This window comes from Carettochelys insculpta, chromosome 1, assembly GCF_033958435.1.
Source record: "Carettochelys insculpta isolate YL-2023 chromosome 1, ASM3395843v1, whole genome shotgun sequence".
In the NCBI taxonomy this organism is placed as follows: Eukaryota; Metazoa; Chordata; order Testudines; family Carettochelyidae; genus Carettochelys; species Carettochelys insculpta.
In genome coordinates, this window is record NC_134137.1 from 350,975,039 (window position 1) to 350,999,430 (window position 24,392).

A 24,392-nucleotide genomic window follows, 5' to 3' on the forward strand; every position below is an offset into this window, starting at 1 on the left:
GGCAGGAATGGTAAGTGTGAAAAGGGATTTTTCCTCCAGTCAGAATTTCAGGTGCAGATGTTTGAGCTTCCAACTTTTTAAAAACGTATTTCTCAGAAGCATTAACAGGGTAAGAGCCAAAAGGGAGAAAAACATACTATTTTAATGCTGCCTTATAAGATTCTATTTTCCAATACATGTAATTTTTTGTGGCAGGTGAAAAAAATACCATTACTTTTTTCATTACCATGGTGAATATGGGTGAGCAGCTTTTTGAACCTGACATCGTGAATTTTCCTGACAATTTTGCAATGCTTCATAAGACAATTAATCTGAGTAAATATCAGCATTTGAATACTGCTAATTTTCTTTTCAGATCCAAAGACAGTGAGTAACGGGAGGAAAGACATGCTAGACAGAATTCATTTACTTTGCACATAAGACAAACTGAAAGTGACATGTATATTAATGAGCAAAGGGGTGGCAACCGCTGAGAACTCATCAACACGGAATCTTCTCCCTATTTTTCTTTCTTTTTACATTAAGCTGATAATTTTTGTTCAAAGCTAGATACATACCCAAATGCTCACTGGGAGTGAAAAATCACTTTTTTCCAGTTACTCTAAGACATTAAGTGGCACTTAACAATGTATGTCAGTTTATTTGCCCAGGCAATCAAATTTAATTACACCTTACTGTGAGCTTAAGGTCATTCTTTGGCAATTTAGCTCACAAAACCCAACTACCGATCATAACATTTGGTCAGAGATCAATAGCTGGATAGAGTAACATAACCAACATCCACTATGACACTAGAGTTGAAACACTGAACTATTTAGTATAGACCTGGATAGCTCCGAAAAGAAACAAGAATGGAATCCCATCAGGGAAATTTAGGAGCGTATTTTCAAACAGTGTGATACTTTCAAGTGCTTATTGCTACAGCATTCCATGAATTCCTCATTCTGCTTCTATCACAGTCAGGTTGCTGTAGCAAGAACACCTAATACATAGGGATAGACTCACAAAGGGAATTTAGGCACCTAACTGCCACTTTGAGAACCTAAATTCCAGGATCAGGCACCACTAGACCCCACAAAACCCCACCTCAGTTCTTGTCAAGCCCTGCAGGTTCCTAAGAGTTGGCATCAGAAGTTTTCCTTGGGGCTGAAGGTTGCGGCTCCCCTTTACGTGTCTGGATGTCCAAATCCCAGTGCAACGCACAAACTAGGGGAAGGTAGGAACTCCTTGGTCTAACTCACCTGGGAGACCGAATCTTAGACGCATACCCACAGGGAGGAGCATGCAGAGGAAAACATCACTCAGCTCTCAGCCCCGTAGTTAGAGGTGCTCATCAGGGCCCTGGTTCAAGTCACCTGAGACAGAATGGCTTCAAATAGCCATCTGTCTCCTCTCAGGCAAGTGCCCAAGCTCCAGGTGTATCCCCAAGAGAGGGGTTGCAGCTGAGGTGCCAGGGTGAGGAAGATGCCAGTTTGGATTTAGGTGCCAAACTCTCAAAAAGGGACAAGGGTGAGGATACACTTCCGCCCTGGCATCTTCCATTGGCTATTTTAGCTGGGAAACAACATAGGGTGCTTGATGCGGTAAATCCCACTGTTAGACGCCTGCATACCACCAGTCAGTGGACAGGAAGCCTGTATGTGTAACTCACATTTTGTGAATCCCAGTGATTTTTAGGTGCTTAGAAGCTAAAGTGCTTTTGTGGATCCAGCCCACCCCCAGGTTTCCTCTACTTCTATGATTTATCTGGTTTCTGATTAGCTATCTCATTATTTTAACATTTGTCAGCAAAAAAAAAAAAAAAGGATACACAGTATGGTACATTGTATGCATTCATTTGGTATAATGCAGATACCTGTATTGCACACTGTTGGTAAATTCAAACCAAAGAACTAAATCCCCTTTGGAAACCATTATTTTCCAAGATTAAGAAAACAGTGTTACATTTTATTTTCTCCCAAACGAAGTATTTTAGAACACGAAGGCATTTGTAACTAGGCAGTAGAAAGGAGAACCAGACCAGAAGCAGGACAGTGAGGTCATCGAGAGCTGCTCTTCCCCCAGAAGGCTTTTAAATGATTAATACATCAGCAGCTGAAAATTATTCCACATCAGAAGCATCATTGTCAGACAGATGATAATTACTTCCCTTCACCCGAATATATTCAATATACCTCCCTTCATCAGAATCTGAAACACCACATGTACATAGCCTGTTTTCAAACAAAGATTCAATTTCCTCTAATTTTTTCCCTTTAGTCTCAGGGAGGCAGCTGTAGATGAAAATGAGTCCCATACCAGCAAAGCCTGCATAGAGGAAGAATGCTCCTGAAATACAAAACAACCCACGTTACTAGGTTACAGAATTTTATAAACACGTATACACACAGCTTGTCTTTCCCCCATCTCCCACAGAACAAATGAAACAACTGAATTAGCAGGCTACAGAAATCAGAGAGGTTGGTGAACTATGAACTGTAATATTGCAATAAAAGACTATGCCTATGGACCTGAGAAAAGACTGCTCTTGCACATTGCTCTATAATAAAACAAATTAGTAAGGAGCAATACTCCATTTGATTTCAGAGTAACCTGGAACCCCATACAAATCCTTCTATCTTTCCATCAGTTAAAATAAATAAATAGCAGAACATTACTGAAGTTTTACAGCAGGGGTTGGCAACCAAAATAGCTAGAAGAGCTGTTTTTTCCAATTTGGTAAAAACTCAATAATTCAAGTGCCGCAATGTACGTGAATACAAGAGGGTCCTTTATAAATAACATCAAACCAAACTTTTTGTAACCCCTATTTTAAGAACAGTGTGCACACAATGATTTTGTAATGTGATACATGTTTACTGTAGGACATTCACAAACTTTTACATATTCTATTTCCTCACACTTTACGTGTGTGTTTGTACCACTGTCTTCCTGACTTTCACTCCTGAACCTTCTCTCTCTCTCTGGAGGACATTAGCGGGAGTTAGCCAACAAGATCGCATATTGTTTTCTATTTAGATATGAGTTGTTCATTTTTGGACTCTTAGACATTCACCATTATCAAAAATAATCAGGAGGTTTTTTTTTTGTTTTGTTTTTTTTTTACAATTTGCAATTATAACGTCAGGAACCACAAAAAAGTCCTTAAAGAGCTACATGCAACTGCAGGACCGCAGGTTGCAGACTCCCAGTCTACGGTAAAGAGACTCAAGAAAAGGAAGGTTTGACTGGGCCCTGAGGTGACCCAAAAACAGAGAAATGTCAGCAAAAATAGCCCAAAAGATGACAATTAAACTAAGATTCTTGAATCTATCCCATACTTACTTATGATTTGCAATGACTGTATGACGACATGACTAGACATGTGAGTCCTATCACCAGCACCTGTGAAGGTGCTGACATGAAGGTGTATCTCAGATACTACTACGTGATAAAAATTGGCAAGTGCCACCCTTTTAAATGGCACCACGGTATTACACTAAACAGAAGGTTCCCTTCATTTTGCTCATTTTCAATGATCCTTCTACATTCCCTTCTGAAAGAATGAAACTTATTAAACTAGTGTGATCACAAGCTTTGCAGATAAAATGGCATACCACAAAACAGCAAATATGTATAATTTAAACCACAATAAATCTACATGTCATGTAAAACAATGCAAATATTTACACTGCAGGTCTGAGAGAGAAACATCTTACCATAGTATGTAAGGTATTCTGCTGTGTGCAGGAATGTCAGTGACACCAGAACATTGAAAATCCAGTTTACACCAGATGAACAGGCATTTCCTGTACTTCTAGCCCAAAGCGGATAGATTTCAGAATTTACTGTCCAGGGCATAGGTCCCATTCCTGAGGATTTAAAAACAAACAGTTTTAATATGAGAAGCAGATTGAACAGTAAGAGAAGCCTCAAAGAGTCTGACCATTAAGAACTTCAAATGTTTGCTATTTACTTCAAGTTCTATGCGAAAAGAAATATTTGTTTACCAGGTGCGAAGAAAACCAAGTACAAAATAAGGCCTAGAAGTGCTGTCCAAGAGTATGGAGTAGGGCAGAAATTGTATGCCCAAAATAATTCTTCTGTTCTGAATCTGGTTTCATTTGAACACCTGAAAAATAACCGTACAAAATGACCATTAGATAATCACGTTCAGGAAAATTAGAGGCATTTCAATATAACTGTGATACCTAGAATGTCTTAAGGAAATAAAAAACAACAACAAGCAAATCTATTTTCAATATTTTTCATGTCAGATCCAGCAAGTATAACGTTAGAAAGCTGAATTATTTCCTCATTGAATAAAGATGGTTTGAGCTAAATACTACATTCAGATACAAGTCATTTCAGAGCCATTCAGAGACATTTTGTGTTAGACATGGGGGCCCAAAAAATAGAATCAGAAGCCCCTCACTGAAATACTGTACTTGTGTTCTTAGGGTCCAATCCTACAGCTCTTCAGATGACTAGTCATTGCTACACATTCATATAAATATCACTAATCTGAGTAAGAGGTTCAACGTCAGGCCGGTAAGCTGGAAGTGCCACAGCAGTGGCACGTTCATGCCAGAAACGTGGGATGCTGAGTTTTTAACGCATAAAGTACATAGGTTTACACTGAAATCTTTGGATGTAACCAGTAAAGCACTGGCATGTGCCCAAAGCAGGAAAAACAAGTTTGTGCAACAGGGGAGAAAAGCTCTTTTCCTCTAACGATTACACCAAGGTCTAGGATCTAAAATGTGTGAATGAACATACTGGAACTGCTGGAGGAATAGTATGCTTCTCCATCGCCTTCTCTCCCCCTCTGAATTTATTTATACACTAGAAGATTTGGCCAGTGCTGCTCAGGTCTTTTAACTCGATTAATTTTTGTTTTTTGGAAAATAAAATGAAAATGCACACGTTTCATTTAAACCATTGCTCCAGTGAGGGGCTGGGGATGACGGGTTCAGTATGCAGGCTACCCTGGGGAGAGAGGACTACCTTGACCCTATCTCACTGCAGCAGCTTGGGCAGTGAATAGTGCCTCTCCATGGCTGCTGCAACTCCAGCAAGCACAGACAGGGAGAGGTGCATTTCCCTTGGCTGGGGCAGGTCCAGGTTTGTGTGTCCCCTGCACTCAGCAGCCAGAGTGAGGAATTCAGCAAACTGTGCACTTTCTGCTTGCTCATTGATGAAGGGGTACAACCAGCAAGGTCCCCATACAAACTGGGGGAGCTTCAGCCCCCTCCCTTTCTAAAGGCACCTGCATGGGTGGGAGCCTCAGGGCTGGAGCAGTCCCAGGTAGATGGAGCACCCCCAGTCAAACCATTTCACCTGCCTGGTGATTCTGCCTCTTTTCCATATGGTTTTATGAGAAGTAATCCCATGCCAAGCACATCCCATTTTCCTGGCACCACCAACCCCTTGCCTTGCTTAAGTTATGATAAGAGGACACTGTATACCAAATTTGGTGGTCTGAGCTCTTACTGTTAGGAGGAATTCTTGAACAGACAGACAGACAGACAGACAGACCCTTTCAAATATATAGTATATTATGCATTTCCAGCAATATGTTCAAAATAGAGCTTATGATCCAGGCATAAAAAAGCATATCAAAATGTACTGTCAAATAATTTAGTATCAGTGAATTAGGGTCATATTTTAACAACGATTCAAAGAGACACCAACAACTTGAACTTTTTGAAATTGCTGAAAAGTTCAGAGAGACCCTCCAGGAAAATCTGCGTAGCGGCCCTGGGGGCGCTGATGCAACATCCAAATGGCAACATCTGAGGGATAGTTTACAACACGGCCTTGTCGGTGTTTGGAAGAAGAGTTAAAAACACGAACAACTGGTTTGAAGCTAACTCCGATGAGATGATTCCAGTCATTGAAAAGAAGCGCGCTGCACTCCTGGAGTACAAACGCTCACCGAGCCAGAGTACCCAGCAAGCACTTAGAGAGGCCAGAAGAACAGTACAGCAGACAGCCAGGCACTGTGCCGACAACCACTGGCTCCAGCTATGCAGCAGCATCCAGACCTGTGCCGACTTTGGTAATCTCAGAGGAATGTACGAGGGTATGAGGAAGGCATTAGGACCCACCCATAACAAGACGGCACCTCTGAAATCCAAATCTGGTGAAGTCATTGCTGACAAAGCCAAACAGATGGAGCGCTGGGTCGAGCACTACTCCGAGCTGTACTCACGTGAGAACGTTGTGGTTGACACAGCCCTCGATGCCATCGAGCTCCTACCAGTAATGGACGAACTGGATCAGGAACCGACTGTGGATGAACTGAAGAGAGCCATCGACAGCATTGCAGCAGGAAAGGCCCCTGGTCAGGATGATATACCACCAGAGGTAATCAAATGTGCCACGGACACACTCCTGGAACCCCTACATGAGCTACTGTGCCTGTGCTGGAAAGAGGGTGAGGTTCCACAGGATATGCGTGACGCTAACATTGTAACGTTGTATAAGAACAAAGGAGACAGAAGCGACTGCAACAACCACCATGGAATCTCCCTCCTAAGCGTCACTGGTAAACTGTTCTCTCGCGTCATCCTTGGCAGACTCCAGAAGATTGCTGAGAGGGTGTACCCCGAATCGTAGTGCGGATTCCGTGCAGAGAGGTCTACTGTTGACATGGTCTTCTCTCTAAGGCAGCTGCAGGAGAAGTGCAGGGAGCAGAGGAAGCCACTCTACATAGCCTTCATCGACCTGACCAAGGCCTTTGACTCGGTCAGCAGGGATGGTCTGTTCAAACTGCTCCACAAGATAGGCTGTCCTCCACGGTTACTCAAGATGATCCAGTCGTTCCACAAAGACATGAGAGGAACCATCCAATATGACGGCGCATTATCAGATGCTTTCAGAATCAGGAGCGGCGTCAAACAAGGATGCTTGCTTGCTCTGACATTGTTCGGGATTTTCTTCGCACTCCTCCTGAAGCATGCCTTTGGATCTTCAACAGAGGGCATCTTGCTGCACACAAGATCTGATGGGAAACTGTTTAACCTTGCAAGGCCGAAAGCTAAGTCTAAGGTGCGGGAAGTCCTCATCAGAGACATGCTGTTCGCAGACAATGCTGCTGTAGTGTCTCACACAGAAGACCAGCTTCAAAAACTGCTGGATCAGTTCTCCAAAGTGTGCAAGGACTTTGGGCTTACCATCAGTGTAAAGAAGACAAACGTACTCGGTCAGGATGTTGCTGAATCCCCATCAATCAGCATTGACAACTATACATTAGAGGTCGTCCACGAGTTAGTTTACCTCGGGTCCACCATCACTGACACCCTGTCATTGGACACTGAGCTAAATAGGAGGATCGGAAAAGCGGCCACAACTCTGTCCAGACTCAGCAAGAGAGCGTGGAGTAACAACAAGCTGTACACTCGCACCAAAATGCAAGTCTACAGAGCCTGCTTCCTCAGCACACTCCTTTATGGCAGCGAGACTTGGACCCTGTATGCCCGTCAGGAAAAGAGGCTGAACGTCTTCCACTTGCGCTGCCTCAGGCGCATCCTTGGAATATCATGGAAGGACAGAGTGACCAACACCACCGTCCTTGAGCAAGCTGGAATCCCAACTATGCACACCCTCCTCAGGCAGCGTTGACTCCGCTGGCTTGGCCACGTCCACAGGATGAACGATGGAAGGATTCCAAAATACATCCTGTATGGTGAGCTAGCCTCCGGCAAAAGACCTCCCGGACGCCCCCAGTTGCGCTACAAAGATGTCTGCAAGAGAGACCTCAGAGAGGTAGACATCGAGCTGGACAACTGGGAAGAACTAGCAGACGACTGCAGCAGATGGAGGCAGGGGTTACACAAGGGCCTTCAGACGGGCAAGATGAAGATCAGACAGCTAGCAGAGGAGAAGCGAGCGCACAGAAAGCACAATAAGGACTTGCCAGACACCCACTACAAGGACTGTCACTCTCGTGTGGGTCTTCATAGTCACAATAGACGCTGTAAATGAAGTCCTCAATTGAAACTTTAAAGGGCGCGATCCATAGTCTATGCAGCCTGAAGGATGCCTACGACCACGACTTTTTAAAAAAAAAAATCCATGTGCTGATAGAGCACTCTGTCAATAGGATGTTTTATTTTTATTTTTTTAAAGAATCTATTAATTATTTATGGTAATATTTTTAGTGTTTTCCTGATGATGTTTTTATAAGGACCATGTCAACAAGACAGAAATTAACTAGATGACTCTACAATGGCAAATTGTGCTGTGATATGTGTCAAGTAAACTAGCTTGAAGGAGATATTTCCTTCTCTCAATGTCTTTTTAGTTATTACAATCTTAGCAGTTACTGTTGACTACCATAGTACTATTTTTTCCAATTGGAAGTGTGATTTTTAAGATGACCGTGTCCCCACAGCAAACACGTTACACACTTACTTGAAGATGAAAATGCATGAAGAATTGAATATTTGGATGGCCAAAATATTCCAGATACAGCTGCACAACCATTTAAGCATGACACACAGGATGCAACCGTGTAAGTGGGCAATAAGTAGTGAGGAGGAAGAGCAGGAATGACCATTTGGAACGTATTATTGAGCCTGGCAGTACCGTGGCGGGCTCCCAAAAAACTCCAGAAGAACACCACCGTAACCCCCCTGAAACTTAGTACTCAGCTGGTTTAGGAAGTCTCTGATAGATTGTGACAGAGTGCTGAGAACCAGCTGCTGAAGCAGAACTCTGGACCCTGCAAATTCAGTTAGCTCCCTCCAGAGGGCCTAAGCGAGAGACGGAATGGACAATTACTAGAACAGTCTGGGCTGGGAGAGTTCAGTTGCTAACTAGGATGTTATTGCCAGAGTAGAAAAGGAGCACAAGAGGGATGTATGAGGAGGAAAACAGAGAAGGGTGAATACAGGGCAGGCCAGCAGGGCCACATAACAGGGCACTCTCTGTGGGGAGAGATCTCTGCCCTCTCTTTTCTCTCGGTCAAAAAGGGATGGTGATAGAATTGCTGCATGGATAAGCGGATGGTGTTAATATAGTGGAAATAAACTACACCATAGTGGTTAGAAACAAATATCTATGAAGACAGGAGCAGCAGGCCATGGCCTGTCTGTTAAACATAACCAGACTGAAAAGACCTACTACTTCCAACTTGGAATTAATTCACTATGTATCCTAAGGCAAAGATATTCATGACGTTTGCGAATACAGATCAATTAACTGTTTACCGTTAAGCGCTACCAACTTGAATCATGTTCACATTAAAATCAAACCCAAATCCCAACTTCAGAATGTTTGGAAGTCCAAAATCCAGTCATGTTTAAGATAGATATAAAATAATCCAAACGTCAGATTGCAATGCACATGTAAAGCCAAAAACCAACTCTAACTCTTCCCTAATTTAAGTGATTTATAAGAATTTCTACATCACTGTCTGCATCTCTTCAGTATTTTTATGCTTTTGAGTACAGTGGAGTCTCAATATTCATGAACTTATGGTTCACGAATTCAGTTACGGAGTGGCCGCTTCCCCAGGGCTCTGGGCAGGAGCACCGGCAGCCACTGTTTCCCCCAGACAGGAGCACCAGCAGCCGGGGGCTGCCACATTCGCAAAATTCGACATTTGTGAGGGTTCCCAATACAGAACCCTTGCGAATGTTGAGACCCTACTGTACTTTTACATAAATGGTCTAAGCAAAGAGTGCTGAGTTATGAACACATGATCAACATAGCTGTTAAGTGATACCTTTCATCTCCTAATGCTGATCACCTATGGACAAAAAGAGGAGACAGTACTCAGCCGACTCCTCCCCCCCAGCAGCCACGCCCATCACAGGGGCTGCTGAAGTGCTGGTAGTCAGTACTGGCAAGTACCAGAGCAAGAAAAGTACTGCACCTATGGAACCGTAATCCACTCTCTGTGCAGTAAAGAGCACATTTAGTAACCCTGTCTCATTCTGTGTCTGTTGGTTCGTCTCCGGCCCTCAGATGCCAAACATATCAATAACCTACATCTGTTAAGTATCTCCTCGAAAAGATGACTATCAACTTTTCAGGCAGAAAAAACAAACAGATCTTTAGCAACTTCTGCTATAAGGGTATCTAGAAGCAGCTACCAACCTACCAAGACCCCAGGTTGCAGGTTGAGGGATCAAGGAAATGGCTATAAGCTTTGTAATTTCTTCTAGCTGGCTCACCCAACTGTTAACATTACACCACGTATTGTATTATCCCACCTCTGATATTTTTTCGTTTGTGGCTTGCAGAACAATGTTACTTTGTGCACTGATCTAGCTAGAGAAACAACATCCCAAACCTTTCAGTAGAGACAGGTTTCATGCATTCCTCACTGATGGGTTAAGAGTTCAGTTCACAGGCAATGTCCAGTGTGTGTAATTTACCCACAATTGTGAATTTCTCAGGAAGACTATCCTTGTATGTAATATCCTCAAATACTGAGAAAATGGTTTTTGTTACTTTTCATATCCTAGCACTTGAGGGTGGCACTTCTACATGGCTACCTTCTTTGCATTTTCATCACCATCAAATCATGGAATTGCTCAGACAATACCCTAGAGTTTCATTAGCACACATTTGCTTCTTTCACTGTTACTTTTAATTCATTTGCAGGTGCATAGTAATGAATACAAGCTGATTATCACTTTAAAATGTCTTGTTGCAAACAATACTGCAATTTGGTTTTGTGTTCCTGTCAGTCTGCACAGAAGCTGCCCATCAAATAAGAGTCCCCTGCTTTCTCATGATTTTTTGCTCTCAGTAAACAAAGATGTTACAATTGTTTTAATTGTCTTCTAGCTCTATCTACTAGCATAAATCAACTAACTGATTCCCAGAGGCACCACCACCAAGAGGCTTGGATGTTTCGTTCAATTGCAGTCTTTCTCCAGATGTGCTCTCCTGCTTTTGACAGAATGGAATAAACATAGAGCATATGGGGTGAAAAGTTCCCCTACTGCAGTGAAAAACCTCCTTTTGTAAGGCCACCGATTTGGTCTCGAAAAATGTCAGTAATTGAGAGGAAGTTCTGTTTCTAAAAAAGCTGATCTAGAGCCACAGGAGTAGGAAAGCACAACATTAGAAACAACTTTATTGGAAACTTGGGCAGGTCAGATCTGCTGGGTTTTGTTTTTATTCTCTATAATGAGGTGACATATAACTCCCAGAAGAAAAGCATTAGCTAAAGATAGAGATACTTATTTGCACTTCCTGAAGACCTGACACATTGTGATATGTAAATAAATAAAATGAATAAAAGGCCAATAGGTTAGACACTCGCTGCATGAAGTACAGTTAATGTAGTCATTCTAATGCAATCATCTACCATTTCACTGAGAATATGGCTTAATAATAATTACTATACAGCATGTTACTAAATAAAGTGCTGTATTTGGAACTGCATGAATGGAGTACCTATGGTAGTTACCCAAATGCTTTCTGAGCAAGCTCTTGAATATAAAGGAAATGCAAATACAAAGAGAAAATTTCATGACAATAGTTTACAAAAGGAATTATGCAAATCAGGTCCTAGCAGAAAGAGTTTATAAATAACAACGTGTCAGATCACAGAACTATAAATTGGAAGGATATATCACATCACTTCTCAAATTGCAGTTTAAGTGAAAACATAATAGTCTCACAGTTGCTTTTATTATGTATTTTCAGCAAACACTTTAAGAAGCACCTTTTACTCTAATTAACGGAAACTAAATGGCCAAAGCATACTGAGAAATCACCCAAAATTACTCAGAAGCAGGCAGACTGCTAAGGGGAGATTTTATCATCCTCATGGGCTGGAAACAAAACAAGAGCAATAGTTTATGTAATAACAAATAAAGGTGCTCCTGTCAGAAGCCAATTTGTAGTAACTCATATCAACATGGTCACACTGCTTCTTTTGCACTCCAAATGAGATACTTATTACCTCTTCCCTTTATCAATGCTAGATAAGATCAATGTCACTTTATGACAAGTGTGCCTTCTGCATTACTTGAGATCAACATGGTACAAACTCATTTGACGAAGATAATTAATTTACTGGGTTATTCATTTTTAATACATCTATTTATACATAGTAAGTCACCACTAGCACCATCTTGGGTCAAATGTTGCTAACAGTTTTAAATTTCTTACATGCTTACTGAAAAATGTGTCACTTTCTGAATTCACTTCAGACACAGCCTGAACTTCTTTATCAGAAAAAAATTCTGTAGTTAGGAAGAGTTGAAAACCCGTATTTTCTAAGAGCTTGATCCAAGGTTTGTTGAGGTTAACTGGAGTCCTTCCATAGACTTCAGTTGTCTTTAGATTTTTATAACTGCAAATGCCTATTTTTATTATGCAAGAGATTAACACATTTTTTAAAACATAATCAGGAGGAGAAAGACCTGTTCCAGGTTGCCCAAAGTGTTACAGATACAAGTTATGGGATAGTGACAGAGAGATAGCCATGTTAGTCTGTATTCTAACAAAACAAAAAAACAGTCATGTTAGAGATTTTGTTAGTCTCTAAGTGCTACATGACTGCTTTTTTGTTTTGACAAAGTAACGGGATGAAACTGAGAAAAGGACATTGTATTTGATAGCATACATGCACTAACACGGAGGCCAACTGGACTATAACAGTGAGGCCAACTGGACTATAAAAATAACTCCCTGACCACTGCTGGAAATACCAGCATGGATGTAATTTAGAGCTACATTAGAGAAATCATTAGGAAGTATATTGGAAAAAAAATCAGCAAGGCAAGAGAATGTGACTCAAACAATCTTTTCCTTCTCTAATTCCTAGTAACTTCTGCTGTTATAAGGGTGACATCGAGCTGGACAACTGGGAAGAACTAGCAGACGACCGCAGCAGATGGAGGCAGGGGTTACACAAGGGCCTTCAGAAGGGCGAGATGAGGATCAGACAGCTAGCAGAGGAGAAGCGAGCGCACAGAAAGCACACTAAGGACTTGCCAGACACCCACCACATCTGCAAGAGATGCAGCAAGGACTGTCACTCTCGTGTGGGTCTTCATAGTCACAGTAGATGCTGTAAATGAAGTCCTAAATTGAAACTATAAAGGGTGCAATCCATAGTCTACGTAGACTGAAAGATGCCTACTCTATAAGGGTGACAAATTGGTGTAACATCATGAAATAGACTATTAGAACTTAAGAATGGCCATAAGGGGTCAGACTCATGGTCTGTCTAGGGCAATTATGCTGTCTTCTGACAGTGGCCAGTACCAGATATGTTGGAAGAAATGAACAGAACAGGGCAGTTGAATATCATCCAGTCCCAGTTTCAGGTAGTGGGAGGTTTAGGGGCGGCCATAGAAACAATTGGCAGGATTCTATATGACTAGCACAGAAAAATGTTTTAGTCTCATAAGTATGGGCATCATTGCCTCTTACCACTTAGGGCATTCATGGGAGTCTGATATTTTAACCTATATACGATGCCCATATGTACACGGGGGGAGGGGCGGGGAGGAGCCAGTACTCAGCCAGTTCCCCACCCAGCCAGTCCCACAACTGGAGCTGCTGAGGTGCAAGTACTCAGTACCAGCAAGTACCAGCACAAAAAAAGCACTACATATACTGAAGGAGGTTATATGCATATACACATAAAGCTGATGGTCTCCTCTTTGTCACCATGCTGGTCTATCTGGCAACCTTTTAGATTAATGAAGTTAAAATGTCAAAGCTTTAATCCATGCAGTCTAAGGATATAAAATACTTTTCTCCAGACTCACCAGTGTTATGACTCATCTCTTTAAACTCTTGGTAAAATAAACACATTTTAAACTGATGTCCTGTACTTGGAGATGATGTATGATCCTCGTTGCTGATGGTGTACAGACATTGGGTCTGATTCTTATTTACATAACACTCCCTTTTCACTGCTCCAGGAGTGTAAATCCACTTCAGAGCTATTAATACCTGTAGCCTCTGGTGTAAAGCAGAATTTGTCCATTAATTGATCTGGCCAGTTGAGAATTCTCATGGGTATAGGGATTTTCAAGTAATTCAGAGACAATCCCATCTACTAAAACTCAACATTCAGGCCAATCTGTTTTTCACGTGGGACTGTCTTACAGACACCATTGGCCCCCGGGATCAGAGGAGCGCAAAGCTCAAAGATGTCTTTGCATTCCTTCATGATCTACACCATGGGCTCTTCTCATGTACTCAAGGATTTGCAACAATCACTTTAGTATCTGGATACATTTTCTAGCATGTATGTTAAAAACAGCTCCCACTATACTCTCCAGGTAATCTTCCCTCTAGCATCTTTACGTTGTAGCTGGGACGTCTCTGAAATGGAAGAATCTTACTAACCACATTTTATAAATAAAACTCATAATGTTTTATAACACATTTTGAAAATGTATTTGAAGAATGGCAGAACTCAACTATAAAACCTAACACATATATACAATATAAACCCATCCTTTCCTTCATATTCAACCTGGTTTCACCACCTGCAGTTTTACAAATGTTCCTCTCCCCCAAAACAATGTTTCTTCCGGGAGAGGAGGGAAAAAAGAGGAGAAATAGAGATGATAAGGGTATTTTATTCCCGTGTGTGCTGCAGTGGAAAAGAAATATTCTAGTTAAAAAAAAATACTGAGATGAAGTGAGTTGCTTAGGACAACAAGTAAAATGAAATTCTTTTTAATGCAAAAATAAGAAAGAAGTACTTCCTCTAACTGTGATTCTTCGAGATACGATGCAGATGTGTATTCTCCGAGATGTACGCATGCACCAGAACCAAAGAATTTTTCCTAGCAGTACTTGTAGTAGGCAGCACTCCTGTTTTGTGACCACCCGTCCCTTGGCTATCTGACACAGTGCTTCCTCAACCAGCTTCAGTTTGTTCCCACTCATCGCTGAAAGACTAGATTCTGATGCCAACAGCATGGCAGGCTGGCAACGGAATACATAGCTGCATCACTTCTTGAAGAGCTAGTTACAACAAGTAACTGTTTCTTCTCCAAGTAGATGTAGCCGTGAATTTCATTTACTTGACTCACAAGCAGTACTGCAAGTGGCTGGGGCTCAGAGTCTTTTCAAACAAGACTGTCTTGCCAAAGTCTACCTCTGCTCGGGATGCTGTGGTAATACCATAATGATTCATAAACACATATGTTGATGACAAGGTGGCAGCTCTGCAAATGCCCAGTACTGGGAGGTCACTTAAAATGACACTGACATCGTATGCATCCTTTAGAAGGGGCTTACTTCCACAGAGTGGGGGGTATAGATTAATCTGTTTCATATGCAGTTTTGATACAGGATGTTACCCATTTAAAGAATGTCTGTGAAGAGACCTTTTGTCCATTCCCAGGGTCAGCAGATGATACAAATAGGAAAGCAAATACATTAAAAGAAAAAAATCTGTCAGGGATGGTGCTTAGTCCTGCTAAGAGGTCATGGAACTGGACTCAAAATCTCCCGAGATCCCTTCCAGTTCTATGAGATATGCATCTCCATATATTATATTATATTATATTATATTATATTATATTATATTCCTGTCCAGATAGAAGGCTGGACATCATCTAACATGTAACGTGTGAGATGAGTGCAATTTAGGAAAGAACACAGGAAAATGTATCACCTTGGTCCAACAAGACTGAGAGACCACTTTAAACATGTATTTGGGGTGCAGCTGCATGGCCATTTTGTCTTTGGAGAACTGTATATAACAACTGTCTACAAATCAAAAGCTACAGCTCACATGCTCCTCTTGCAGATGCTATTGCCTCCAGGAACACAGCTTTCTGATAAGAGAGAGGATAGGCACAAAATGTCAGAAGCTTGAATGGAGGTCCTAAGACCATGCCAAGATTCCACAAAGGAATTATTTCCTACCCTGACAAAGAATTCCTTTTAAGAAACTTGCCACCGTGGCATTGGACAATGCCAAACTTCCATGAATGGGTAGTTGAGAGCACCATGAATTCCACGAATGTTCAGATCACCTCCAAGACCTGACACCTGAAGCTGCAGCAAGAACAGTGTTAGCTGTACTGGCCAATGACCACATTGAAACCCACTTCCATTTAGACGAATAGGCAATTCTGATAGGGGACTTTCAAGAAGTTCTGGATCAGTGGAGAAAAACAGACCAACCTGTCAAGGGGTGAAGAGCTGGACAGTAAACTGGCCTGAGCCACATTTCAAAAGGGTAAAGATGCAATATGGTAAACTGAACCATCTGCAGACATATGGCTCAAGAGTCTCAGGCACACTGAGAAAGTTTGAGACTGCAGACTGAGACAAAGGTGACAAATTGTCTGAAAATGGTTAGTTGGCAAAAATGTTCTGGAATCCTCAGCAAATCTGGAGAAGCAACTGATGAAGCAGAACACATATTGTGGAGCAAAAGAGCGGTACTCCTTTCAGTGCAGACACCTGATGGTACATATGCCGTCTGAACTAAGACTGGAAGTGTACTTCTCTTTGCCGAAAGAGGAGCAGGGAATTGTTTTCAAAAGTAACTACGTTCTGAAATATCAGCAAGTGTATTTTCTCACAGCTGCTGACTCACCGGTTCACATGCCTCAGAAAGGCTTATATTTTCAATGGGTCCATTCCAGAAGAGCTAATGTTCACATCCATAGTCCTTACAACTGTAACATATATCTGAAGTGATGTCCTGATAAATAAAACACACACTGCTACCAATATGTGAGCAAAGTATTTTATGCCAGATGATTAGACTCAAGATAAAAAGCAAATCATATCCAGGCTTGAAAAACATGCACATAACATTTGACACTGCGTTTAGCTCAATGCTGTTTAATTTAACCTCTAATTACACAACAGTATCAAGGGCATCTTCTGGTAGTTGCATCATTTTGCTAAAACTGTTCATTAACTTCTGAAATATTGGCATCCACCAAAAGGGAAGATATTGGAAAAATAGATTACTTTGGCCATGAAACCTCATATTATGCTCACTAAGTTCTCAGTGAGATTGAACAGCAGTAAATATGAATACTGTTCTAGGAGATGACTAACCTTTATCTACCGGTCATTCTTAGAGCTTTTCATAGGTCCCAGCATTATAGTGTCTTCAGACTAAATATGAAGAATCACAGCGTATATGTTCCTCACCAAAGAACAGAAACATTAGTGGGCACTTTAACTGAATAGCCACTATAACAATTGCAGCATGCCACAGTATCTAATATGGGTCAAACTGACATGGTAACAGCAGTTTCTGTCATTCTGCAATGCAGTGCACAGCACAGAAATTCAGTAGCAGCTAGTGTGGTTAGAGCAATCCCAATGTGCAAACATCTACTGTGAGTTGGATGACTGGCAATTCCTTCTGCAGGTATGGGAAATAAAAAGCACTTGTTACAAGCAAAAATTAAAATTTCACGCAAGCTCAGACATTTTACTGTTTGTTCTATACTGCATACTGCATTTTGCTGTGAATTATGTTTGCAATAAAAGCATTACATTAATATTGGTGTTTCAGAGAAGCCTGTTGCAAAGGCACCACTGGTTTGGACAGTTCTGACAAAAGCAGACACTTTAAACTAGTTTATCAGAGGCTATTTAAAAGAAAAACTTCACACCCTTGTCTTCAGGGTCAGCACTGACCTGATTACACTTAGCAATGAAGCTATGTTGCAAATATGGCAAGGTAGCAGGGAAAACCTTGCTTTCTATGCATTTGGCAAAGTTTTAAGCAACTGAAATATGTACATGATTTTATAAGGGCTATTTTATAATTGGAAGTGTTGAGCAATCAATTATAGATGGTGCTACTTGTTCACCTGTAATAAATTTTGTTTACGCAACATGCTTACATTGTCATTGTTTAAAACAACATTTCTTAAACTACGTTCCACAGAAACACTTGTGTTCCATGAACAACTCATAGGTGCGTTACGAGTGTCTGATGCTTTTTTGGTATCATACATGGAGGGTATATATTTTCTGTTATTAAAACCAGATACAATGTATCTTCTTCATTGCTATGATACCCAATTGAATTATTTCAGTTTGGTTTTTGCTGCATATGTTCCTGGGGTTTTTGTTTGTTTTTTGTTTTTGGTCTCAAAACAACGTTTTTTGAAGAAAATGTTCATAGGTGTTTCACATAAAAATATTATTGTTTGATGTTCTGTGGTTCCAAAAAAGTTTAAGAAACACTGATTTACAAGATCTAGGTGAAAATTTATGCTGTACAGCTGGTATTGTACAGCCAAATCTAGTGGACTGAGGAGCTTCGTGTTGGCAGGGAGGGGCTCCTTCCCTGTTTCTACTGCTAGTCTGCTGTGTGATTTTGATTCCAGACATTAGGGGCTTCTGTGTCAAAGCCCATTGAACTCAGTATGAGTCTTTACACAGACTTCAGTAGATTTGAGCTTACGCTCTCAGCATCTCTGTTTCGCCACTGGTAAAATGCAAATGATAATACTTAATACTTCACCTCCGGGGAAATTGTGAGGAATATTAATTTTACAGCATTTTGAAAATGTCAAGCCTCCCGTAAGTGTTAAGCATTAAACGAAATATCAGATTTTATTTCCAGAGCTGGGCTGACAGCCATTAGACTGATGCACAAACAAAGTATACCAAAAGTCATGCCAATTTCAAGCTATTCTGGGAACAAAAAGAGGATCTTTTTCTCTTGCTGGTAGAAAAAAGAAGATTAGTCTTTTCTGGTCTTTGGCTATGTCTAGGTTCCACGGTTTTGTTGATAAAACCCGGTCTGCAGCCACATTGCAAGCACATTCTGTCAACAGTAAGGCGACAGAAGAGAGGGGGTTTGTCGACAGCCGTACCCTGCTCACTATGAAGAGGAAGTTCTCTTCTGAGACAGATCTCTTGAAAGAAGGCGTGTGTGGATGTAACGGAGGGCCTTCTCTCAACAGAAGAGGCCTCTGGGATGCCACAGAGGACACCCTGTCCACAGCAATCAGCACTCTATGGTTGCTGCCTCTGGGCCTTCTTGAAGCCACAAGGGGGCTGGAGAAGCCCCATGGCAGGAAGCTGGTCTGGAGAGCAGCAGCATGCCGCGCTGGTCTCCACAGTCTGACTACCAGGGGTCCCAGGGCCTGCCAATGGGATCGAAGATGTGGGCACCCTCCTGGTCCTGCCCTAAAATCCAGGCTCTCCTGGAGATCTGGGCAGAGGAAAAGATCCTTCCTGACCCCTGAGCCACAAGATGATACGCAGACATCTATGGTCACATGGCTGAGGGCCTGGTGGAATGCGGGACCCCTGCTGCACCCTGGAGCAGGTCCACACAAAAGTCAAGGCGCTGTGCCAAGACTATGTGTGGGCCCACTGCTGGTCATTCTACCGCTCCATGACCTGCTGGTCCCACCAGTCCGAACTGCTGTAGTGCCTCCATTACTGCCTGTCCACTCTGGGGTTCAATTTCCAGGGTGTAGCTCCCACAGCCAGGGAGATGGTCCCATAGATAAGCTCAGGGCCAAGTTCACTGAGGAACAGGAAGGCAGCTGCCTGAAAGTGCAGCACAAGCTGCAGCATGTCGATGTGGGGCCTTTGCAAGCCCAGGGGCAGCTCCGGCTGAATGATGCCAAGGGACCAGCTGTGTCATCCGCAAATGCAGGGCAAGCACAGCAGGCACTGCGAGAGCTGTGCTGTCCCTCTATGAGGTAGGCAAGTCCCCAGTGGGAGCAGGGGAATGGCTGACTGGAAGGTCCCTTTAAACGCACATCTCCACAGGTCTCCAGCAATAGCAACTGGTGACCTGCAACCCTGGCTGACTTGGTTCTGGGTGGCCTTCTTACCGAGAGCGCATCCCATCTTTCGATGTGATTTGGTGTCTGGCTGCGCTCTGTCGACAGAATATTTTTTTGGAAGATCTCATCTGTGAAAAGCTTCTTTCAACAAAACCCTGCAGTGCAGACATAGCCTTGGAGAGGGTGCTAAAAAAATTGGAGACTCCAGTAAAATAAATCAGAAATAATAATGCTTAGGACAATGGGGCTAATTTTATTCTTTTATTTTATTTTATTTTATTTTTTTATGGAATATTTTAATTATATTATTTATGTTATGGTTAAAAATGCAGAATTGACAGCAGGGTGGATGGAGTCCTGTTAACACTCGCAGTAAATATAATCTGGGCAACTGCAGTGCAAGTTTTTTACTTTGTCTGAACAATGCAACTCAACATTAACCTGAAAGGATCCTCTTTATAGCAAATCAGCATCCCTGCCATTTCAGTCTGTGGCCCATTTTTTGACTGCTAACAAGAGGGCTAACTGAGGTAAGGGTATTTTAAGTAGAGAGCTATATGTTGAAAACACTGTGCATACCTCATTTTGCTTTTATATCATGCATAATACAAGCATGTTTGTTGACCATACTGTCATGTGTGCCATTGCAAATACAGCATGACTCCAATGTGTTGGATGGTTTCGACACATACTCCTTTGTTTACCTAAAGTGCTCCCAAAATGGACTGTTTCTCTACTCCTAGGCACCACTACAGGTCATCACTATCCAATTGCCACCACCCAGTACATCACCATTTGCAAGTGGTGACAGAACTTAGGCTATTCTGTTCGAAATGTCTGCGCCTTGTCACTTTAGCTGAAAGAAAATATCCTTCTGCAGTAGCTTTACTGGGGCTTGTGAAATTCACTTGAAAGGGCTTGATTCCAGTAAAGAGCACTATACAGAAACACTTGTCAATGAATTGTATCGAGTGCCGTTTCTGTATATTGGATATTGCTTTCTGGACTTTCTGTCATCTTCCTCCTCCCAGGAATCTCAACGGGCATCTTAAGAACTCAAATCAATAACAAAGCTTTCCTTACCAAATACATATTTTAATGTAAAAAAACTCAATACTTTCATTTATCCTGTCATACCCACGCTTAAGAAAACTACCTCTTCACTCATGAGTCTCAAATTCTGGCACTCTGCAGAATGTTGCATGTTTATATCAATTTTTATATGCTATTCAATGTGCATCTAACTCTGCCCATATGAATATGCATATGAATGCCTGCTAATTTCCAAGGATTTAACCTAAAATGCTTAAAATGCTTTATTCTGATACTGTGCTGTCTTCCTGCTTTGCAGCTGCAGCTTTCTTTACCCAATCAATAAAATGATGGAGCTATTACTCAGTCAACAGACTATCAAAAGAGGTAAAATAGCAGTGACTATCATGAAATTGCTGCTAACAAAATCATGCTACACATTTCTAAATTAGCTGCTCCACACTTCATCTAAGGTTGGCTAAGTAAACCTAAAATATGAGGCTCTACCTGCTGAATATGGTAAGAAATTCAGACCCACTTCTTCATAGCCATTTATTAAGAATACACAGAAAATGGATAATGTACCACTGACATGTCAAAGACTGTAGTACGAGTTAATGGATTCACAGAATCTAAGATTAGAAGGGCCCATTAGATCATCAGGATTGACCTTTTACATATCAAAGGTCTAATCCAACCAAATACCTCTGCATTGAGCCTAACAGCTTATGTTTGACTAAACAATATTTTCCAGAAAGGCCCTCAAAGACTTCAGCATAGGGAGAATTCATCACCATCCTGGTAGTTTGTTCCAGTGATTAATCACCCTCACCGTTAAAAATGTGTGCCTTATTTCCCTTCTGATCTGGCTTCAGCTTCTGGCCATGAGTTCCTATTATGCCTCTCTCTGCTGCATTCAAGAGCCCTCTAGTACCCAGTATTAGTTCTTGTGAATGCAGGTCCACTGATGGTGAGCTGGGGTAAGAGAGAGCAAAGGGGACCTTTGAATTGCCACCACAGTGCTGCAGCACATGGCTGTGATGTGGGGAAAACCGAATGTCCAAGGTCCGGCCCTGTCTGCCCCTGGCCCCAACATTTCCAGGGCACAAAGCCAGGCCCCCTCCCAGCTTGCCCTGGAGTCTGCAGCAGCTGCTGGTGCCACTGTGTGAAGGTTATACATTGTACTCAAGTGACCTTTCAAATCTTTTTGACAAGCTGAAAATATGGAGCACTTTAACTTTCATTTGAAGGCATTTTCCCCAGCTCTCAAATCATTGCTTGGACTCTTTTCTGTGCTGCTCCAATTCTTCAACATTCAGTTCTGATTTCGTTATCAGTCTCACTAATGCTGCACACAGACACAAACAAAAAATTTTGGGGAAGGCAACTGGTCTTTGAGAGGATGCTCCACAAGGCGCTATGATTGACTGAGTTAATGAAACTCATGTATAAGGCTTGGTTTTGTTCGCAACCTTTTTCTTGCAGTTGCTGGGTGGTGAAGATCATGTCCACTGTTTTTTTGGAATGGTTGGAAGCCACACCCCATCTGACAAAATAGGTCTTTGCCCACGAAAGCTTATGCTCCAAAAAATCTGTCAGTCAATATGGTGCCACAGGACTTCTCGTTATTTCTTCTGAGAGTGGCAGGAGTTGGTTTGCAAGGATTCGAGCTAAGGTTTTCCCTGCTGTTGCCAGTAGGGAGATGCCACAATAGTTTCCACAGTCCGACTTGTTGCTCTTCTTGAAGAGACTAATGATCAGTGTATCTCTGAACTCTCATGGCATCTGCTCCCTATTCCAGATCTTGAGAATGAGAAGGTGGAGTTTGTTTGTAGAGCTCTGACCCACCTTCTATGAAGATTTCAGCAGGGGTTCCATCTAGTCCAGTTGCCCTGTTGCTCTTGCTTTGATGGCAGCTTGGACTTCATTCAGGGTAGGAAGTGTTGCAAGATCATCCCTATTGGTTTGAGGGAGTCACTCAAGGGATTCTAGGACCACGGTGGAAGGGCAGTTCAAGAGCCCATAGAAGTGCTTCCTCCAGTGAGAAGTAATGGATTCATTGTTTTTCAAGAGTTGTGTACCATCCTCTGATCTCAGGGGATCAAATATGTTTCTCTGGCCCCCAATGCTCCTCGATCCTTCCTTCAACTCAGACAACAGAATCTGTTTTGGGAGGCCCTGGTCAGACATCTGGATCATGTAAATTCATGGTTTCTTGGTCCATAAATAGCTATGGTGGCACTGAAGATGGCAAGTATCCAGCTGGTATGAAGACTGTCTATAGAATGAATGGCAAGTTTTTCAGCCTTACGAGTCTGAAGGTTAAAAGCAAGACGTACACAACCTCAGTCATGGAACTCCAGTACGCAGATGACAACAGGGTCCCTGTTCTTTCTCCCATAGCCATTTGGACCATCTTAAGTGCCTTCACCAAAGTGTACAACAATCTCAGCCTTACACTGAACGTCAAAAAGACCAAGATGCTTCACCAACCTTTGCCGATGGCACAATCTCAGTACCCTTGATTGAAGTCAACAGAGAACAGCTAGAAAATGTGGAGCATTTATTATACCTTGGAAGTCATCTCTGCTAACATTGACATTGACATAGAAATCCACCATCATCTGAGCTGTGCAAGCTCTGCTTTCACCAACCTGAGAAAAAGTGTCTTCTAGAACTGGGACACCTGTGCCAAGACAAAGGTCCTTGTATACCGTACAGTAATTGTTCACTGTGCGCACGTGAACCCTGGACAACAAACATGTCATCTTAAGGCGCTTGAACAATCTCATCAATGCTGCCTCAGGAGAATCCTGAATATCTCTTGGGACAACAGACTCCTGAACACTAACATCCCGAAAGTGGAGAATATGACCTGCACTGAAAACATTATCATTTACCAACAACTTTGTTAGACTGGTCACATGGTCCGGATGTCTGATCAGGGCCTCCACATAACTGAAGATGATGATGTTGAACAGTCTTGCATCCATTCAGATCCCTACTAGCACTGCCTCTTTCAATGATGATTCTCCAATGAAAAGTACTTTTAGAGATTTGTCATTTAGCCAGTTCTTAACCTTTTACCATGTTCTTACATTGCTATTATACAATGCTTTTTAAAACTAATATTCTGTGAGATATTAGGTCAAATGTGTAATAAAAGTAAGTATACTACCTCTACGTATTTACTCTTAACAGCCAAACTTGTAAGCACATCAAACAATGAGCTGAGGCTTATTTTTCAACACCTATTTTCCATAAAGATATAGTGACTGACATTAATGATATTTATTATTTAATTCTTTCCCACTTGAATCCTGTATCAACTTTTTTTTAAGATCTTGACTTTCCTGGTTCAGACCACTGTGTTACCATCACTCTTCCAATGGGCCCTAGGCAATATGCATTGATGCAAATCTCATTGAAGTCACTGAGAATCCTTTCATTGGCTTTGAAGGGCTTTACATCAGATCCTGCATACCTACAGATTGTCATAATTCATGAGAGTTACGGGATTTATCATTTGTTTTACAGAAGTGTCAAAAGGCCCAAACCAAGATTAGTGGCCTATTGTGCTCTACAAAATGTAGCAGGAGAGTCCATACCCCAAAAAGCTTAGGGTCTAAACAGAATGGGCTGACAAGGAAT

At 41.9% G+C, this 24,392-nt stretch overlaps 1 protein-coding gene across 1 annotated transcript in view; it reads right to left on the minus strand.

Moving 5' to 3' along the window:
- Nucleotides 1–203: 203 nt before the first annotated feature.
- The window catches only part of SLC2A13 (solute carrier family 2 member 13), a 387,637-nt gene continuing 363,448 nt past the window's right edge, over nucleotides 204–24,392 (minus strand). The window contains exons 8-10 of the mRNA XM_075016269.1: nucleotides 3,990–4,111; nucleotides 3,699–3,851; nucleotides 204–2,328 (exon numbers count right to left, since the gene is read on the minus strand). Of these exons, the coding sequence (XP_074872370.1) occupies nucleotides 2,102–2,328; nucleotides 3,699–3,851; nucleotides 3,990–4,111 (502 nt within the window). The 3' untranslated portion in view covers nucleotides 204–2,101. The remainder of the gene's footprint in view (nucleotides 2,329–3,698; nucleotides 3,852–3,989; nucleotides 4,112–24,392) is intronic.